The sequence below is a fragment of the Pholcus phalangioides genome, unplaced genomic scaffold, assembly GCF_987345545.1.
Source record: "Pholcus phalangioides strain wild (caught in Gottingen) unplaced genomic scaffold, Ppha-v1.0 ptg000001l_1, whole genome shotgun sequence".
NCBI lineage: Eukaryota > Metazoa > Arthropoda > Arachnida > Araneae > Pholcidae > Pholcus > Pholcus phalangioides.
In genome coordinates this window covers 25,816,028-25,833,688 of record NW_028301594.1, presented here as the reverse complement: position 1 = coordinate 25,833,688, position 17,661 = coordinate 25,816,028, and the positions used below count along the sequence as shown (strand labels likewise).

The 17,661-nt window shown below is 31.8% G+C and overlaps 1 protein-coding gene across 2 annotated transcripts; it reads right to left on the bottom strand.

Moving 5' to 3' along the window:
* Window positions 1–4,499: 4,499 nt before the first annotated feature.
* Window positions 4,500–17,381, bottom strand: Syngr (synaptogyrin). 2 transcript variants are annotated; one of them, XR_016192770.1, is made up of 5 exons: window positions 17,255–17,381; window positions 13,275–13,494; window positions 11,735–11,874; window positions 9,665–9,928; window positions 4,500–4,683 (listed from the first exon to the last, which is right to left on the bottom strand). XR_016192770.1 is itself a non-coding variant. In XM_089232626.1 (5 exons), exons 1-5 carry the CDS (start codon window positions 17,351–17,353, stop codon window positions 4,676–4,678), a joined length of 630 nt encoding a protein of 209 aa, XP_089088752.1. In that variant the 5' UTR covers window positions 17,354–17,381; the 3' UTR covers window positions 4,500–4,675. The 2 variants fall into 2 exon arrangements, 1 of the variants encoding a protein (XP_089088752.1); XM_089232626.1 differs by having other exon boundaries at window positions 9,766–9,928.
* Window positions 17,382–17,661: the final 280 nt, after the last annotated feature.

The following is a 17,661-nucleotide window of genomic DNA, read 5'->3' as shown; positions in this document are numbered from 1 at the left end:
AAATTTATAGAATACACATTATTTTTTTCAAGACCTTTTCCTCATTGAGTGGACAATTTTCGAAACCAACATCAAAATCTTTCAATCGTTTCCTGTAACATACCACTCAGGTAATACCATGTTTAGTTATTGGTCCATATAACTTTAATTATAGTTGAACATCTATAATATGAAATTTTGGTTAATACAATCATATCTAAAACCATCTATGCTGTTCAACTGCATTAGAAATTGCAAGCTTTTCATGTGAGCGTTCACATATACAGTTTGGTTAAGATAAGCAATTTTTTTCATACTTTACACAGGAAAAAAAAAAATCCAAAATAAGTGAATTTCTCAAAAGGGTTTTTCTAGTCTTTTTTTGGAAGCTATTCAAAAAATGCTATATCTTCCGGACGGTTTTCAAAAAAAAATTTTTTTTGCACCCTCTGGGTTAACATGTACGTACGGAATACCTGAAGCTGATTATAAAAATGTGTAAAAAAATAATAAATATAAACATCATGCAAGTTTATGTAACGCAAAATTTGTTGGGCCTCAATCAATTTCAGGAATAAATTTTTTTTGAATGAAAAAGGAGTTGATTCAAGAGGGACCTTTCATTCGCAATCAACTTTTTATTCGCTAGCAAGATATTGAGCATTGAACCAAACACAACCCGTTTCACATCTCGGGAAGATATCCAAACATTCCAGAAGGATGAGTATATCCTGGAATTTATTAATAAAAACCTTGAAAAGAGAACAAATAAAATAAAAATTACAATTCCCACTCAGCAGGGTGTTAAAATAAGAGAGGCATAGGGCTGTCAAATAATATAACACTAACAGACTTGTATATAATTAAAATTGCAATGGTCGATCTTGAGCTTCGAGTAAATAAATCCAAATTTGACAGCATTTATATATCATAGAATGTGATTGTGATTTGAAATTGTTCATTCATGTATATATTGAATCATTATGTGTGTGCTTCTGGATTAACATACAATGTCATCTAGCCATCTTTCCCATCCATCCAAAGTCAGGAGGAAGGTCTTGGCCATAAATTGTATGTCCTCCTTCTGGCTCTGTTATACTCCCACGATGGCACATAGTCTGGATCAGAAGAACCTCAATGCACTCCTGGTATATACATTCAGAGTTACTTATCATGAAATTTATATAGATTACTTTCGAGAAATCTTACAAGTCCCTTGATATGGCAGAAATTAATTGGGGCATTCAAGAGTATTTATTTTCCATATGGAATGAGTAACTGTCAGCACGACTAAATGCTAGACTTTTTCTCACTTCTCATATCAATCAAGTTTGACATGTCTTTCAAAGCATTTTAAACATACGTTTCACAAAACTATCTGCCAAAAATATGATTTTGTCAAGCCATATAATTAAACACTAGATGAGCTTTCAAATACATGATATTGATTAGATGATTTTCTTTGAAAAATTCCCAAGTATTGTAAATGTAGTAGTGTTTGCAGCCTTTAGACATTTCCCCCCAAATTGAATTGAAAATGAACCTATTTCACAAACAGATTAAATATAATTTCCCCAAAGGTGACATAAGTATAGCATAATACTAAAATCTGTAACCTATGTTGTATTGAAATCGATGTAGAAAATATCTACACACTACTTTTACATAATGAGTAGATGGCAAGAGGGGTGGGGGTGAAAAACATTGTGCTTCCAAGTGTTTATGCACACATTTGAAGGCAGATTATATATAATAATTACATCACTCGACATTACACTCGTTTGCAAAGACCTAAAAAAAAGAAGTTGCTTCTCAAAAAATGCACTGGGCTAATATCGAGGAAATCATCACACATATAAGAGACATACATTAAAACTTTGTAAAAAGTAAGTACAGGGGATGAAACCTATAAACTATTTTAAACTTAACCAATATGAGTAAATGACTAATTAACAAGATGACAAAACGGAACATGATACACAACAAAAAACCTCATGCATGCACACACTCTCTTCCGCACTGTTATAGTTTAAGTACATCAATGTATTTATAATATGAACAAAAACAACTAGGGCAAAGTGCAAAATGGGAAAATCGACACATGCATTCGTATTGATTGCATATAGATTTTGTTTATACACATCATAGCGCACATTCACATGTTAAAAAAACTAATTGATACTCTGATGGCACATCCATGAAATATTGAGATATAAATGCGCACACACACTGAATATATATATTCGTAATTGATGCATCATAGTACAATGATTTATTATTAGATTCATCAAACATGCAAATTTTCATCCTTAAAAATCAGTCAGATCTGCCATTAGACTCCCAATCAAATTACAAAATTTAAATCTAGCTGATGAATCGTTGACCCATTTTATTACTATACCGCAATAAATCAACATTGAAACCGAACTTAAAATAAATTATAAACAAAAACGGAAGCAATTCATTTGTTTAATTCAAAAAAGACACCATATGATTTATTGGCAGCTGCCTCATAACATGGAATGTGAACATAGCTAAAAACAGAATGATACATTTTCTAACTTGTGATTATATCTTTAAAAGATAACGGAAAATATACTGCATTACAAACACCGAAATGAGGTAATAATGTTTCGGTGGGTGCCGAAATGTCGAATACATAGTAGAAAGAAAAAAAAGTGGTAATCCCATATGGCACGATTATCAGTTAACAAATGCTCAAGTAGTAGGTTAACTTAGTAGGTTACTGAATAATCAAAAATTGATAGAAAAAAAGACATGACGTAAACAATTTAATAATATAAGAATAGATAAAAACAACATATCAAATCAAATTTTCAACTTGGAATCTAAAACTTTGTTTAGAAAAATAATGACACACTATATAACATTCTTTTAAAAAAGACGTGCTACAACATATTCAAATCTGTGATAACATTCAGCAATTGACATTGATAGTTTCAAATATACATTGTCTGCGACTTTTTCCAAACCAATTTTTCTAACAGAGTTCCACCAATCATTTGCCAATCTTGACACAAAGCTGTGATGAATTGATTCTACTTTTACATATTTAAATGAAATAACACTTTTACATATTTTAATAAAATTTAAAAAAAATTGCGACTGAAAGTTGCAGTACTTCATTTGCAAACAAAATGAATCTAGCTAGGATTATTTATTTTATGATGAAAAAAAGCGGAATGTTTTATAAATATTTATAAATATATCTGTACAAAGTTTGGAGTACACCGAAGTATGAACCGGGTCGTAATCTTAATTTTAACTTTATTTATAAAAATTTATTATTGGTAGGTAGGAAGCACTGATCCGAGCAATGAAAACTACTGTAATTTAAAATTATAATCAATCCATCTTTTGGAGCATTTATGCTCAGCGCTCGAAAAAGAAAAAGTTGACTCTCTTCCAAGATGAAAATTCAAATTTATTTAAATTTTTTTAGATAAGAGTTAATGCAGAGCATTTAGAGAGTTTCTCGTACAGTATCAGTCAAATGGATCATTACTGATGAATATGGTGGAAGGAAGCTGAACGTAATAATTTCAAATGACTAAATATACATCAACATATAATGACTAAACATCATAAAATAAGATTATTTTCTCTTCCATCACGAAAAAAATTTTGATGGCAACAAAATCAAGTACATATAAATGAATGATCATGATAATTTCCGAGTAAAAATTATCACTTAGAAAAAAAAAGACAAGGAGTTTTGCCTATATGTTTAACAACTCAACCTGCTTCGGCACATTAAAAAAAAAGGGAAAAGAAAATCACTACACAATTTTTTAGCATTGTTTCCGACATCAAAGAGAATCACAGCATTCTACATATTAATATGAATGTATTATTTATGCAGCCACAGTGCTATCGAAGACCGTCAAACAACACTACACCTGTCAATATACATAAACACAGAAGCAAAAGATCTTGCAAGTCTGCACATGTGCGCGTGTGTGTGAACATGCAATTGCAGCAGGTTTTTGGTTGTGATTATTTTCATGCAAAAATGATGATATCGATACATATTCATGCACATCTTGTTTACGCCAGAAATATTGACATAGAGTTCAGCAAAATATAAATTAGACGCATGCAAAGAGGAAATTAAATTGATACATCTATAAAATATTTTATTTAAATTTATGTATATATGAAGTATGAAACAGGGAGTATTTGTATATTCTTATAATTTGCAAAAAAAAATTTTAGGGCAATAATAATATTGAACATACACTAATTCTCATTGTAAATCTTGACACGTGAAAACAAAAAAATAATAGTATTCCTCAAAAGCAAGAACAAAAACGGATTGATCTTATGACATTTCACACCAATTTACGACAATCAACAATTTTTTTTTTACTCTTTAAATTCTGATTCTTTTTTGGTGCAGCACATTCATAAGCAAATTTCAAATTTACAATACTAACATGGAGCATCAAATAAATAGCAATTTTTCGTTAAGCTAATATCTCAAACGAATTATCCTGATGTTTGTGTTGATGTGGGAGGAAATTGCGCCACACTTGTGTCCATCATAAAACCCTCAAGCTTGAAATTAATAAAAGAAAATTATATATATGGGCTCACACACACGCACACATGTACATCGAACCCATTATTTGCTCAGTCCAACTTCAATGCACCATAGCATTCCTTTAGTGCAACTTCACAAACCTATATTGTTGGGAAAAGACAAGATAAGTATAAATGAGATGAACTTGCATGACTAATAAAGAATAAATAACCAAAAAAACAAGTATAAGCAAGTTCTAAAATGTGAACATCTTCATTGTGGAAAAAATACACAACATAACTCATTAATGACGAAAGACGTCACTCTCCCTTGTTGATGCAACAGATACGGAAAAATGGCTGAGTGAGGAGATATCAATGTTTCAGGAAAAGAAAATTTATCTCTGCCTTCGCGGGGACACAAACCTCTGTCTCTCGTTTGCCAGATGAGTGCTTTATTAACTAAGCTATGAAGACAGATAGAATTTTCCCTCCTTGGAGCTTATGTATATGCTGAATGGCTCAGTGCAATGGACAGTGACAACATTCTGCTAATAGCTCGCAAATGACAAAATGACATCAGGGCCACCAGATGGCTGTACATGATGAAAGACGTCACTCTTCCTTGTTAATATGACAGATACGGGAAAAATGGCTGAGTGAGGAGACATCAATGTTTCAGGTTGAAGTTGATTTTCTGTGGTTCCCAATTTCAAGGCGCGAATGCGAGCCGATCTCCCCTTCAAAAAGTCTCGCCACAGAGAGCAACAGACCTACAAACAGTACAAATGTAATTCAGTCATAACACATTACTCACTTCATTTCTGCAGTATAGATGGCAGCACTGAAAAGTCAAACATAACACTACATACACACTCAGACGGTTAGGTACACTCATAGTTACACTTCTGGTACAACTCACTAGGTAGTAAATTGCCCATGGCGATAGACCTGAGTCGTGCTCAGTTTAAAAAAAAAAATGTTTCAGGAAAGGAAAATTCATCTCTGCCCTCACAGGGACTAATGATCATCTCATGATCACTCAACTCATTAATGACTGACATTTGAGATTATTTTGTGATGACATGAGCAATTAGCCTATGAAAACATAATAATATGTGCATAGTGTGTTGCTGGTTGGAAAAATAAACACAAATAAAGTGAAAATCACATATAACAACACCCTCTATAACAATAATTGCCTATATAACAATCTTGCTCTCTGGTGTCAATGCACTTTTCATGGTGTAAATACAGTGAAACTTTGCTGCAAGTGTACTCAATGCAACGATAAATCCCTCTACAATTATATTTTTTAGGCACGGTAGCCCAGGTCGATAAGATACTTGCCTAAAGTACTAAAGGATGTTTAAGGTGTCACGAGTTTGATACCCAGTTCGCCCTTGTCAGAAAACTTTCCTGACACACGGGTACAACAGAAACTGCAACTTGACCGCAGGAAAGAAACAGAAATAGTGATGCTTTCTCAGTATCAAAGTGATCTCACCTTTGACAAGTTATTAATTAATTTATATAAAACACGAAGCAAGAGGTTAAGACCCAGGGATTAAAGCTAATAGTAAAAATAAAAATAACCACAGAATACGAATAAATAATAAAATATACAAGCTACAAATAAAATAACAAAAATGACACAAAATACAAAACTATACACCAAGGTATATGCAACGCAATCACAACAAAAATCTTCTAATGCCAATAACAGATGAATAAAAAATATCCAGATGTCAAGGAAACTCATTATAAAATTCATAAAATCTGTTTACAGCACAGTATTTACCAATATTAATATTGAATGACTTGACGTCAAATAAGAAATTCTACATAATAATTCTTTCCACTTCCATTACTAAGACATACTGCTCTCTTCTCAGCATGTTCAATAAATGATTATATGCATGAATACAATAGGGAAATTTATGTTTTAATTCCTCCTCAGGAACTTCAACTCTGCCAATATCAAGGAAGGATCCACTGTAATCTACTCACAGATGGGATGCCACTGTACCACAGGGTCATGGATTATGATTTATCCTCTGTGTTATAACCTGACTATAGTATAACAAGGATATATACAAAGAAACCTTGCTACAATGATAGTGGATGTAACGATAAATCCCTCTGCATAGATATTTCTTCAAATCTTGTTTGGTCTAATCACCTATGGTCTAATGTTAAACTCCTCTCGATACAATGATATCCTTCACTACAATAAATTCTTTCGTAACAATAATTTTTGAGGAGATTTTGAAAGTGCTACAAAGATATGTTTTTATATTTCGCTCTAAATAATCTTCGATCATTTCTGAACTTGTCACATATTCTATTTCTTCCAAGGATGTCTAACAATATTTGTGTTTGGCACCAAATGTGATCACTGAAAAAGTTAAAGTTTTCGGTATCGCTACTTCTTGTGCTACACACCAAAGTATATTACGATAAGACTTTACACAGGAGCAATACATTTAATTGAATTGTTTTTATCAACTAATCAATCTAAATTTTTTTTTTGTGGTGAATAAATACTCAAAAGTGTAATTTTTTGTGGTACTAACAATGGCAATTTATACAAGATGCCAACAGTGGCATAAATATGATGGCATCTGATGATAATGTCACTTGTGGATATAAAGATAATCCCTCTACAATATTTTTTCTTGGTCCATAGAATATTTTTATATCGAGGTTTCACTGTATATACACAAAAGTGTACTTTCCTAACCCAACAAAACAAAAAAAAAACATGATGGTGCTTGTGATAAATCTGATTCTATGGCATATCAGAACATGGTACAATGCTGTAATTATGTTACTTCAACCCTTCCTCAAAGAACCTGGTAGAGTTTCTATTTTTCTTGTATCTGTTACAGTAAATATGATAAATCTGGTTATTAGACATAATTGCCTACCATTTTGATAAGTTTGGTGAAGTTCCTCTCAACTTTATCACTTTTACTTGCAATTATGCAATACCCAATACTCATACCCAAGCATCATTGATAAACATGATAAATCACATTAAATTCATCACAGTTGCTGGTTATAATGCATTTTGTATTGGTAAATATGATAAATTTGCCCCATTGCCGTGATAAGATTTATTATTTAGAAAATCATGACTTGTAAGCCAGAGTCTGAACCAGATATAATGAACTCTGATTTGACAAATTTTTCAGAATAATTAATTGCTATTTGACAAATTTTGAAATCAAATCTTGGTATAACAAACTCCTATTTAACAAATTTTATCACACCTCCAATATGACCTCTTATCTAACAAATACTTTGATTTAAAAATTTTTTACAAATATTATATCAATAAGATAAAAAATTGTAATATTATGTATAATCAACAGTAAAAGTTATAATTTTTTTAGTGTTTATCAAATTTTCCAGCGACACTCAGGTATTACACATAAGTGTAGGTTAAAGTGAATTCATTCAACTTATTAATGATTTGTGATTATGCATAATAATCAGTTATCATGCATATATTAACCGATTTATCACATTTACCGAAACATATCCATACATTCACCCAGAAGCCAAATAAAGATGCTAACATATTCTCAATGGGAAAAAGTTTTTAATTTTTCAACCACAGAAGACAGTAAATGCAGTTGGGAGCATGGCACTCGTTCGGTTGGATGCCTTATAGCTGTATTACAATGCATTGTGATATACAGGGTGCATAGCAAACAGGGGGTATAGCATTTTACTGGCAAACCATTGAGCCTAGAGATGTACTTCCAATCAGAAAAAGTTTCCAAATAAAGTAGAACTCAAATATGCCATTCACGTTTCCAGGAGTTATATACTTATTAAAATAAAACTAATTAACTTTTTATACAGTCCACGTGTGTCCCAAAACCCAATTACAAAGTTGTTGCCCCGTTTCTCCTGAAAACTTCCCATTCCCATTCGAGAAATGAAGGAAAGTTGGAAAAAAACCATCTCTAAATGTGGAAAACCATTTTGCGCACATTTAATGCTGTTTTTTTCCCTTCCAAATTTTCTGTTTTTTGAATTTGAATATCTCAGTGAATATTACACTTAGAAACACTGAGATTTTTTTTAGTTGGCAGCAGGAGAGACAGGGCAACAACTTTCTAACTGGGTTTTGAGTACACCGGAACTGCTAAAAGTTATTATTTTTATTTTAATAATAACTATCCAAGGACGATGTCACTCTTCGCTATCCATACAAAGGTTTTTAATAGCTAACTGATGCAAAGATATATTTTGGAAAGAGAGAAATTTAACTGTCCATGCGGGGAATTGAAGGTATGTGTTTTCGCTTTCCGGGTGAATGCCCTAGACCACTAGACTACAGAGGCAACAAATATCTCAATCTTTCCTTAGAGCTCATGTGCACTGGATGGTCGGACCTAACTTGGGCCAAAGCTCACAATTGCTGACAATGCCACCAGATGGCAACTTATCTGAAGATGCTGTCACTTTCCACCATTCATACAAAGGAAGGTTTTTAACAGCTGGCTGATGTGAAGATATATTTTGGAAAGAGAGAAAATTCAGTGGTCTAGGGCGTTCACGTGGAAAGTGAAAGGACGTGGGTTCGATTCCCCGGAAGGGGCAGCTGAATTTTGTATCTTTCCAAAATATATCTTCGCATCAGCCAGCTGTTAAAAACCTTTGTACAATAATAAGTATACAAACCCCTTGAAACATGAATGACATATTTGAGTACTACACGTTACTTGGAAACTTTTTCTAATTGGAAGTATATCTCTAGGATCAATGGTTCGCCAGTAAAATGTGATACCCCCCTGTTTGCTATAGAACCCTGTATAATAATGGTTTTTAATAATTATTAAAATTATGATGCCAATGAAATGATGGATGCAGTATATCTGATCTCGAAATACTGACGTTCTATCTTGCACAAAAATTGAAGATGGGGACTGAGAATTGAATTTATTTTGCAGCATACCATCAGCAATGTGTTGAAATCAATAGATACAGGATTAAATCAAAATAATTATACATATGGAAGTATTAGCATTCTTATGAAATGACAGATAATTAGTTAAATTAATTAACAACTAATAAGAAATGACAAGAAATAATTATTTATATACTTCCAGGTTTACACTGAACTTACCTACAAATCAACGAAGTTAAAACTATCTTATTGATGTAATGTTTTTCCCCCACATTAATAAGCAGGTTGCTGAAAAGTAGTTCCACCTCCTGTCTGGTTACCTGAAAATGGTGGCTCCTGGTAACCTTCATTCATATCTGGTCCATCTGGATAGGTGGTGTAAGGAGCACCACCAGGAATTCCGGGTTCTGCATCATAGCTAGGAGCAAATGAAGAATCAACCCCCTGACGATAGCGTTGGAATGCAAATATTATGCAAGCAGCCTATGAAGGAAGTTAACAAAAAAATTATAATAACCCCTGGAGAAGAAATTTATGTTTTTTTATGACACATTCAAAAATACTACAGTAGAACCCCCTTCCCTATTTCACGAATAAGATACAACCAACATTTTTATTCGTTATACTGGTTTTGAGTTAATACAAACATACGTACAGGACTTCTGAAAAAAAATTATTAAATCGACAAGTTTGTTTAATTGAGGTTCTTTTTTCAAGGTATAACTGTATGAACCAATAAGAGTACCATCAAATGCAGTTTGTGAATATTCCTCTAAGAAATGCCTAATGAATTGGTGCATACCGCAATCTGCTACGTATGGGTTGTATACCTAACCTGAAGTCTAAATTTGTAAAGTAAATTTGTTTTTAAGCCACGGTGAGGTTGTATGAGCATCATGCTGTACTCTTATTATGAGGATCCAGGTTCGAACTTCGTTGGTGGCACAGTGGTTGCCGGCAGAAGTTGGTTTTCTGTAGTTTTCCAACTTTGAGGCACGGATATGAGCTGATCTACCATTTCCAATCTCTCCACAAAGAGCAAGGAGGCCTTCTGATACTTACATAACAGGAAAATTCAAGCATTTACCATCTTCGCTTAAAAATATGCAAGACAGATGGCAGCACGAGCAAGAACATGAAACAAACACACGACTCTGACAACATAGATATGTTAGAACAATGAATATTTGCGCACACACCCACACGCATACAAACACACACAACATGTACTGATTCGTTAGAAATTCTGCAGAGGAGTGCATGTACAGTTGTAATTTGCTTTTAAGAATTACCAGCTGCACTATAGTTGATTTTAGTTACTTTTTTTTGTCGACAATATGAGAGAGTAACAGAAACACCTATGCATTTCAGAAAATTCAATCTTTGGCAATTTTTGTAATACGCAATAGTGGTAAGAAGTTTCAGTTTTCCCAATGCCTGCATGCAATAATTTTTTAAAACCTCTTTATGTTTACATTTATGTGCGTGCAACTTTTTGCATGTGCAATTGCATGTTGCAGGCAGGTCTGGTGCCCCGGGTGCTGGACTGGACTGATGGGGGGGGGGGGGGTGCCACCCCCTTCAACTGCTTCTTCTACATTACAAAGGGGCATGAAAATGTGTGATTGCCCCAGGTGACAAAGTATATAGTTGTGGCACTGGGAAAGATAATAATGAGATTTTTTTTTTTGACAAGAATATTTACTTTTCAGTCAAGCATTGAAATGCTATTATCTTTAAAAATTGCTAAAGGTGGAATCACATAAAACCAAGCTAACTTCACATCCATTCAAGTTCAAGTTTTTCGATTCCCTTATTAGGTCTTCAAACTATCGAGGCTCCACTGCATAGTTCAGATTGACATATAGATTGGACAGTTTCTATGTAGTTCAAGTTCTATGTTATTAATGAGAAACTAGTTAAAAATATGTCTGTTTAAGCAAAGAACTGAGTAATATAAAATGATTATACCTAAAGGTGTTAGATCAAATTATTTCAGGTCAAATCAAATCAAGATTAAACTAATGGCTATTAAGAATTTTGAACGTGTATTTGTACATATTAGAAACTGAATGTAACAGTTTTTTCCAGCTATTAAAAAAAATACTGCAAAAACAAACTTTTAGTTTTTTTTCAAAAAAGATAAATGGACATTATCATAATTTGGATTAAAAATCACTTTTTTTATATAATCTTTAATCTCTCACAGTTTTATGTCCAGCATGATTATTTAAACTAAAATAAAATGAAATTATGATAGACTTAAACAGATAACCGCTCTTAACTCACCCAGACAAAGATGGAAAAGAAGCTGAAGGCGATAGCTGCTCTCAAATTGTTGATACCATAGCCATGTTTTGGGTAAGGGGATTTCCTCCATGAATCACTCAGATAGCAGAAAGTCACAAACCACAAAAATGACATTGCAGCTGTAAATTGTGGGGAAAAGTGGGAAATCAGTGAGAAATGCTATATTTTAAAGTGAAAATATATATACAGTGACCTCTTGCTTATACACCATTTCAGTTATACGTTTCTTTCAGTTATAAAACTATTTTTTGCATTTTAAGCCAAAGATACAGTGTAACAATAATTCTATTCACTTGTAGGCCTTTCTCTTACGTGTCTTTTTTCCGTGTTCCCTCGCACCGATGCATAAGTGAGAGATCACTGTATTTTAATTTGTAACTATTGACCATTTTAAAATTTATGCCACAGAAAACAATCAAAAGGAAAAATACACAAACGGTAAATCACATGAATTGCTAGTAATTTTGAAATTCCACTACCAATGCAGCTAAATGAACAATTAATACATAAAAAAAATCAGTAATGAATATTAATGAGAATGTGATGTAGTTTTCACTGAAAATATTTTTAAACAAAACTTCATTAGAATATTTTAATGAAAGGTATAGGTATTGGTCGATTTAAAAAACCTACTTGAACTAATTTAATTATAGCAAGATAAATGTTCAGCAATAAAGTCTTGTGCAAATAATGGAAGCTAAATCTGAAAACTTAATCTCATTAATTTACCTTTTAACGCACATTGTCCTTTTTTAATGATTGCTTATATCTCTAGATATATTCCATAAATAAATGAAAAAATTTAAACAGAAGAGAAAAATGTACGAAAAACAGAAGTTTTTGAATTAAACTTGCAATTTTCTCCATAGTAACTTTACAGGGGAAAAAAAGAGAAGCCTATTTCATTTTAGTTTTTCTTTTAATTGAAGAATATCTTCTAGAGCAGCGGTTCTCAACTGGTGTTCCACAGAGCCCTTGGGGCTCCTTGTGCACTCTTCAGAGGCTCCGCGGCCGCTCGAGGGGGAAAAAAACCAGTAAAATTAAAAAAATTAATTATAAATATTTTTAAATAGTAAATAAATCTGTAACTTTCATGAATAAAAAAAAATGGCCTACAGGGCTCCCAAATAGAATTTTTTTACTTAAAGGGGCTCCGTGAGTCAAAAAATGTTGAGAACCGCTGTTCAATAGGATTAATTTAGTGCTGTAGAAATTGGGAAAAAAATCTAGGCATTGTCAAATATTTTAAGAGCCAAACATAATTTTTTCTGAGCTAGTAATCACACACGGAAAATTTTTGATGTCAATATCAATTTTTTAGTCACAACAAGCACCGTAGAATTGGTTAAACCCTGGATAAATTGTAAAAGAAAATTTTACAAAATTCCAGATATTGTGAATTTCTCCAATGCATTCATATTATCACTATCCAAATTAAATAAGAACTCTAGCTTTCCTCAAGTCAAAAAACCAAGTACAAGCAAATACTATTGCGATAAGAAAAGATGATGCATCTTACCAGAAAATGCCATGTCTGCAATGACAGCCCGCCTGCGAACTTTGATACTAGAGATTTTATCAAACATGAACTCAAGTACTAGCAACGCAGTACTTCCAAAGAAAGCGATCACTCCTATTCCTGTGCCGAAATTGCATGCATTTATGTCTTTGTTGTACAGGCATTCTCCTCCCAGCCATCCTTCTGATCCTATGCAGCCAAATACTACCACTGAAAACAGCTGAAAAATTATAAAAAGAATTTGCATATTTCAAAGCGAAAAGAAGGGGGGAATCTTTTACTTAATGAATTCTTACATTTGAATTTTTAAATTTTTTATCAATAAAAGTCATTCAAAGTCTTGGTAATTATATCAAGACTTTGAATGACTAGTCATAAAAGTTATTATACATGATTATTTAATGTTTGAATACAATTAATGGAAGTTAAAAATTGGTACGTGGTAAACCCTACTATAGCATTACTATCGGGTGATATTTAAATAAATGTTAGAAATTAGTTCCCTCTGGATAAACTTCGGAATTGAACAACTTCACAAAATACAGGTTTTTCTGGCCAGTTTTTTTGCACCCCTGGTGAAACTTCCCAAAAACTGATTTTTATGAAATAATTTTTATTTTGCTTTTACAAGATCCCAATTTTTAGACAATTTTTGAAATTTTTCTTTCTTATAATGGGAAAAAAATATTTCTTACAAAATTTCATAAAAATGCAAAATTTGTGATTAAAATATAAAACTCGAACATATGAATTTTCCACATGAAATTTCAATAATACTGAATTTTATATATTTCCCACTGAAATTAAAACCATTGCTGCATCACAACTTTTGATATTGTAATTATTCTTCTTTGTAAAATGGAGAAAAGGAACCACAGAAAGACCCATTCAATAGAATTTAATTTTTTCCTACTCCATTTACAAATAATATGCATATTTTTATTCAAAGGAAATAAAAATGTGAAGTATTTTATTATTTTGTATTTTTATTTTATTATTAAGTATTTATTAAATATGAAGTAATTAAATATTGATTTGTTTATATCAGATATACTTTCTTGATACATTTTCCATGCCTTGTTATCATTCAATTTATTTGATTGGTTGAATCAGATTTTGAAAGAAAAAAAATCAAATATATTACTCAACAGAAATATTATTATATAATAGTAAAAAATGTAAAAGAGTTACAATTCGATATGATATTTTTGGATTTACAAATTTATAATTATTCAGAATCATTAAAATACAGACAACCATCAGGAATTTATTAAGCGAAAATTTAGGTCTGGAAAATCAACTTTTCACAACATTCAAATATGAAAAACAGACCCTTTTCACAAAATTAAAATTAATGAAACCATAAATTTGAAATTTTATTTCTTCTGTACTACATTAATTAAATTATTTTGCTCTCCACAATATTACTTACTTTTCACCAAAAATTATGGTTAATTTTCACAAAAATAGGACCCTAAAAAAATGTCTGGACAGACCCCCTGAAATACACTTCAATAATTCATAAACCTGCAGTTAACCAATTACATATTCAGACAAGACTAGAAAAGCTGAGCAAACACTTATTTTCATAGAATTTGGAATACAACCATTTTTATTATTTGTACAAAATAGTTTTCTTCTCTTTCGTGTTGGGCTAGACATATATAAATGGTTTGTAATAATTATCAAAAAACATTGATAGATCAATACACGTTTTCCCAATACAACAGTTTGGTAGGCCTCAAATAATCATGCTATATCAATTAACCCTTCTCAAACACTATTTTCGTTCTCAGTAACTAGTAATTAACCCTTTATCTACCAGATTATTAAAAGTAGAATAAGAAGAAAATTATATTAATAAATTATTATCATGTAAATTGTTATGTAGGTCATTTTAGTTCCAATTAAAGACAAAGAAAAATTAAAAATTGGTTTTTTTTTAAACTACTAACATGGTACTTTGAAATACTGTCAGTAGATAAAGGGATTAATTTAGTATCATGGTGGAAACTAACTAAGTGATCCTATTTCAATGTACGATGAAGACTTTTTCTGTGTATTTGGTAGTTATTTAACCATTAAAATATTAATTTAAAAAAAATTTTCTTATATATTTTCAATCAGCTTAACAAACAAACACTATGTAACAAAACAAAATGATGTCAGAACGATGATCAATTTTGATTTGGATTAGTAATAAATCATCATACAGCATTAACGGTACAGGTTTTGCAGCAAAATCTGCTTGATCATTGCCCTGATTTTTCCTGACAAAAAATCAAAAAAAAAAAAAAAAAATTCCCCTGATTAGAATTTTCAAAGAAAGAAATATAATTTGAGATTTAGTTTTATCCCTTTACAGACATTTTTCTCCAATTTCCATCACGTATTTGCATATTTTCCTGACTTTTGAGGTTGCTAGGATTCCTGAATGAGACTAATATGATAGGTAATACATAGGAACACAGGGCTACACCTTAATGAAGTGGTTCCTTAATTTTAACAAACAGGCTACGCTGTTTTAACTACATTGTTTTTTACTTCTCAATTTTGACAAACAGGTACGTTGAACTGATAAAGTTTAGAAACTACAGCCTTAGTGAATAACCTATACAAAAGAATTAATTCTGGAAAACACAAACTCAAATATGATCTTTAATTATTTATACATGGTGTTTGGATCAAATGTTCTTTAGGGGGCAGCTGGTGCCTTTTTGGATTATAAGATCACCTGCCCTTAGCATGACAGTGAAGTCACTAATATTGCTGTTTCTTTGTGAAGGACCAAAAAAGCCTGCGAGATAATACGCCACCACATATTTAGGTGTATGATGCCATCCTCATTCATGAATTTGCTTAAGATAGAAGTAAGCAGTAGTTCTCAACTGTTTTTGACTCGTGGAGCAATATTTGATATATAATTTCTATGGCGGAGCCTCATATTTATTCATTAAAGTTACTGATTTATTTTTATTATTCAAAAATATTAATTATTTTTCAAATTTACTGGGGTTTTTCTTCTTTTTCTCTCGAGCGGCTGCGGAGCCCCTAGGGAGTGCACACAGATCACTGATTGAGAACTGCTGAGATAGAGCATCAGAATGTATCTCACAGTTAGAAAATGTGTTAAGAATAAAATGCCAATTTTGGCTAATAATGAACCAATATGTGATATTTTTCAAGAGAAAAAAAAATTACATTTTGGCCACGTTTATATGATTTTCTAAACAAAAACCAGACTTAAAAAGAAACCCCACTTGGTTTAAACTAAAAACAACCCTTTAACTGATATCACAATAAATCTTCCAAAAATTTCTTTATGTCTTGTATGGAAATGTCAATGCTCTAATGTTAAAACTGCAGACTCTCGCGATTATCATTATACCAAGGTATCACTATACACAAAAACCATTGTTCAAAAAGGGCATTGTTTGAAATCAATATTGAAATAATTGTTCAACATTGTTTGAATTTGAATCAATATTAAAAATATTGACGTATCAATATTTTAAATACAATTTTTGTCTTAAGTTATAATTTTTGAGAACAAATAAAAAGAAACATAATTGTTTTATAAAACTGATCAAATTGAAGAAAAAAAAAAATTTTATTTAAAGAATTTTAGGTAGAAATACAGGTATTATCAATAATCACATGACTGATATGTCTTCTTTTTTTTTAGATATTAATTTCAATTATTTAACTTCATAAATTTTAAATTGTTTGAATTTTGTTTTAGATCATCAGCTGACTAGTATAAACAGGAAGCATTTTAAAAAGAAGAGAGAAAAAAAAAAAAGAAACAACACACAACCACTACATCTCTACCTCTCTTCAGCGGAGAGGTCACACAACTATGGCCGGCAATGCAGATCAATAACTCACGGGGCGAATACGGATTTTTCGATTCCGAGGTAAAAATCGAAACGAAAAAGAAACTGATTGGACGTCAAAGAAATGGATAAACTTGACCTTACCCAACAAAGTACTCTTAAGATAATTTGTGGCCTTTGAATAACGGCTAGAGGATCAACCGCTGATCCCGCTTTGCCCGCACCGTAAGCTCCGCCGTTCATATTGGAAAAAACAGCTCCTCTTGCAATGCGGCGGGCTGTTGCCAAATGTCCTCAACGAAATTATCAACGAGACGTACCCGCCTCCCCACGTTTTTTTTTTCTTTTTTTTTTTTTTTTAATTTATTTTCTTTAATAAAATTACGACCCTCTTGATCAACATCGAATTTGTATTGGAATTCTTTCCCATAAATTTTTTCGTTTTTTTGTCTTTATCGTTTAAAATTTAAGTTTGTTGTTTGATAATAGCAATAAAGAAAGTCAAAATTTTGCATTTTTTAAGTTCAGTTTTGGTTTCGGTTTTATGTAAA

Excerpts from the sequence above, each read along its gene's own strand:
- Syngr (XM_089232626.1), bottom strand. The coding sequence starts at position 17,353 with ATGAACGGCGGAGCTTACGGTGCGGGCAAAGCGGGATCAGCGGTTGAT. Across the intron at positions 13,495-17,254 it reads TCTTAAGAGTACTTTGTTGG|CTGTTTTCAGTGGTAGTATT; the intron begins GTAAGGTCAAGT and ends ATAATTTTTCAG. Across the intron at positions 9,929-11,734 it reads TCTTTTCCATCTTTGTCTGG|GCTGCTTGCATAATATTTGC; the intron begins GTGAGTTAAGAG and ends CTTCCTTCATAG.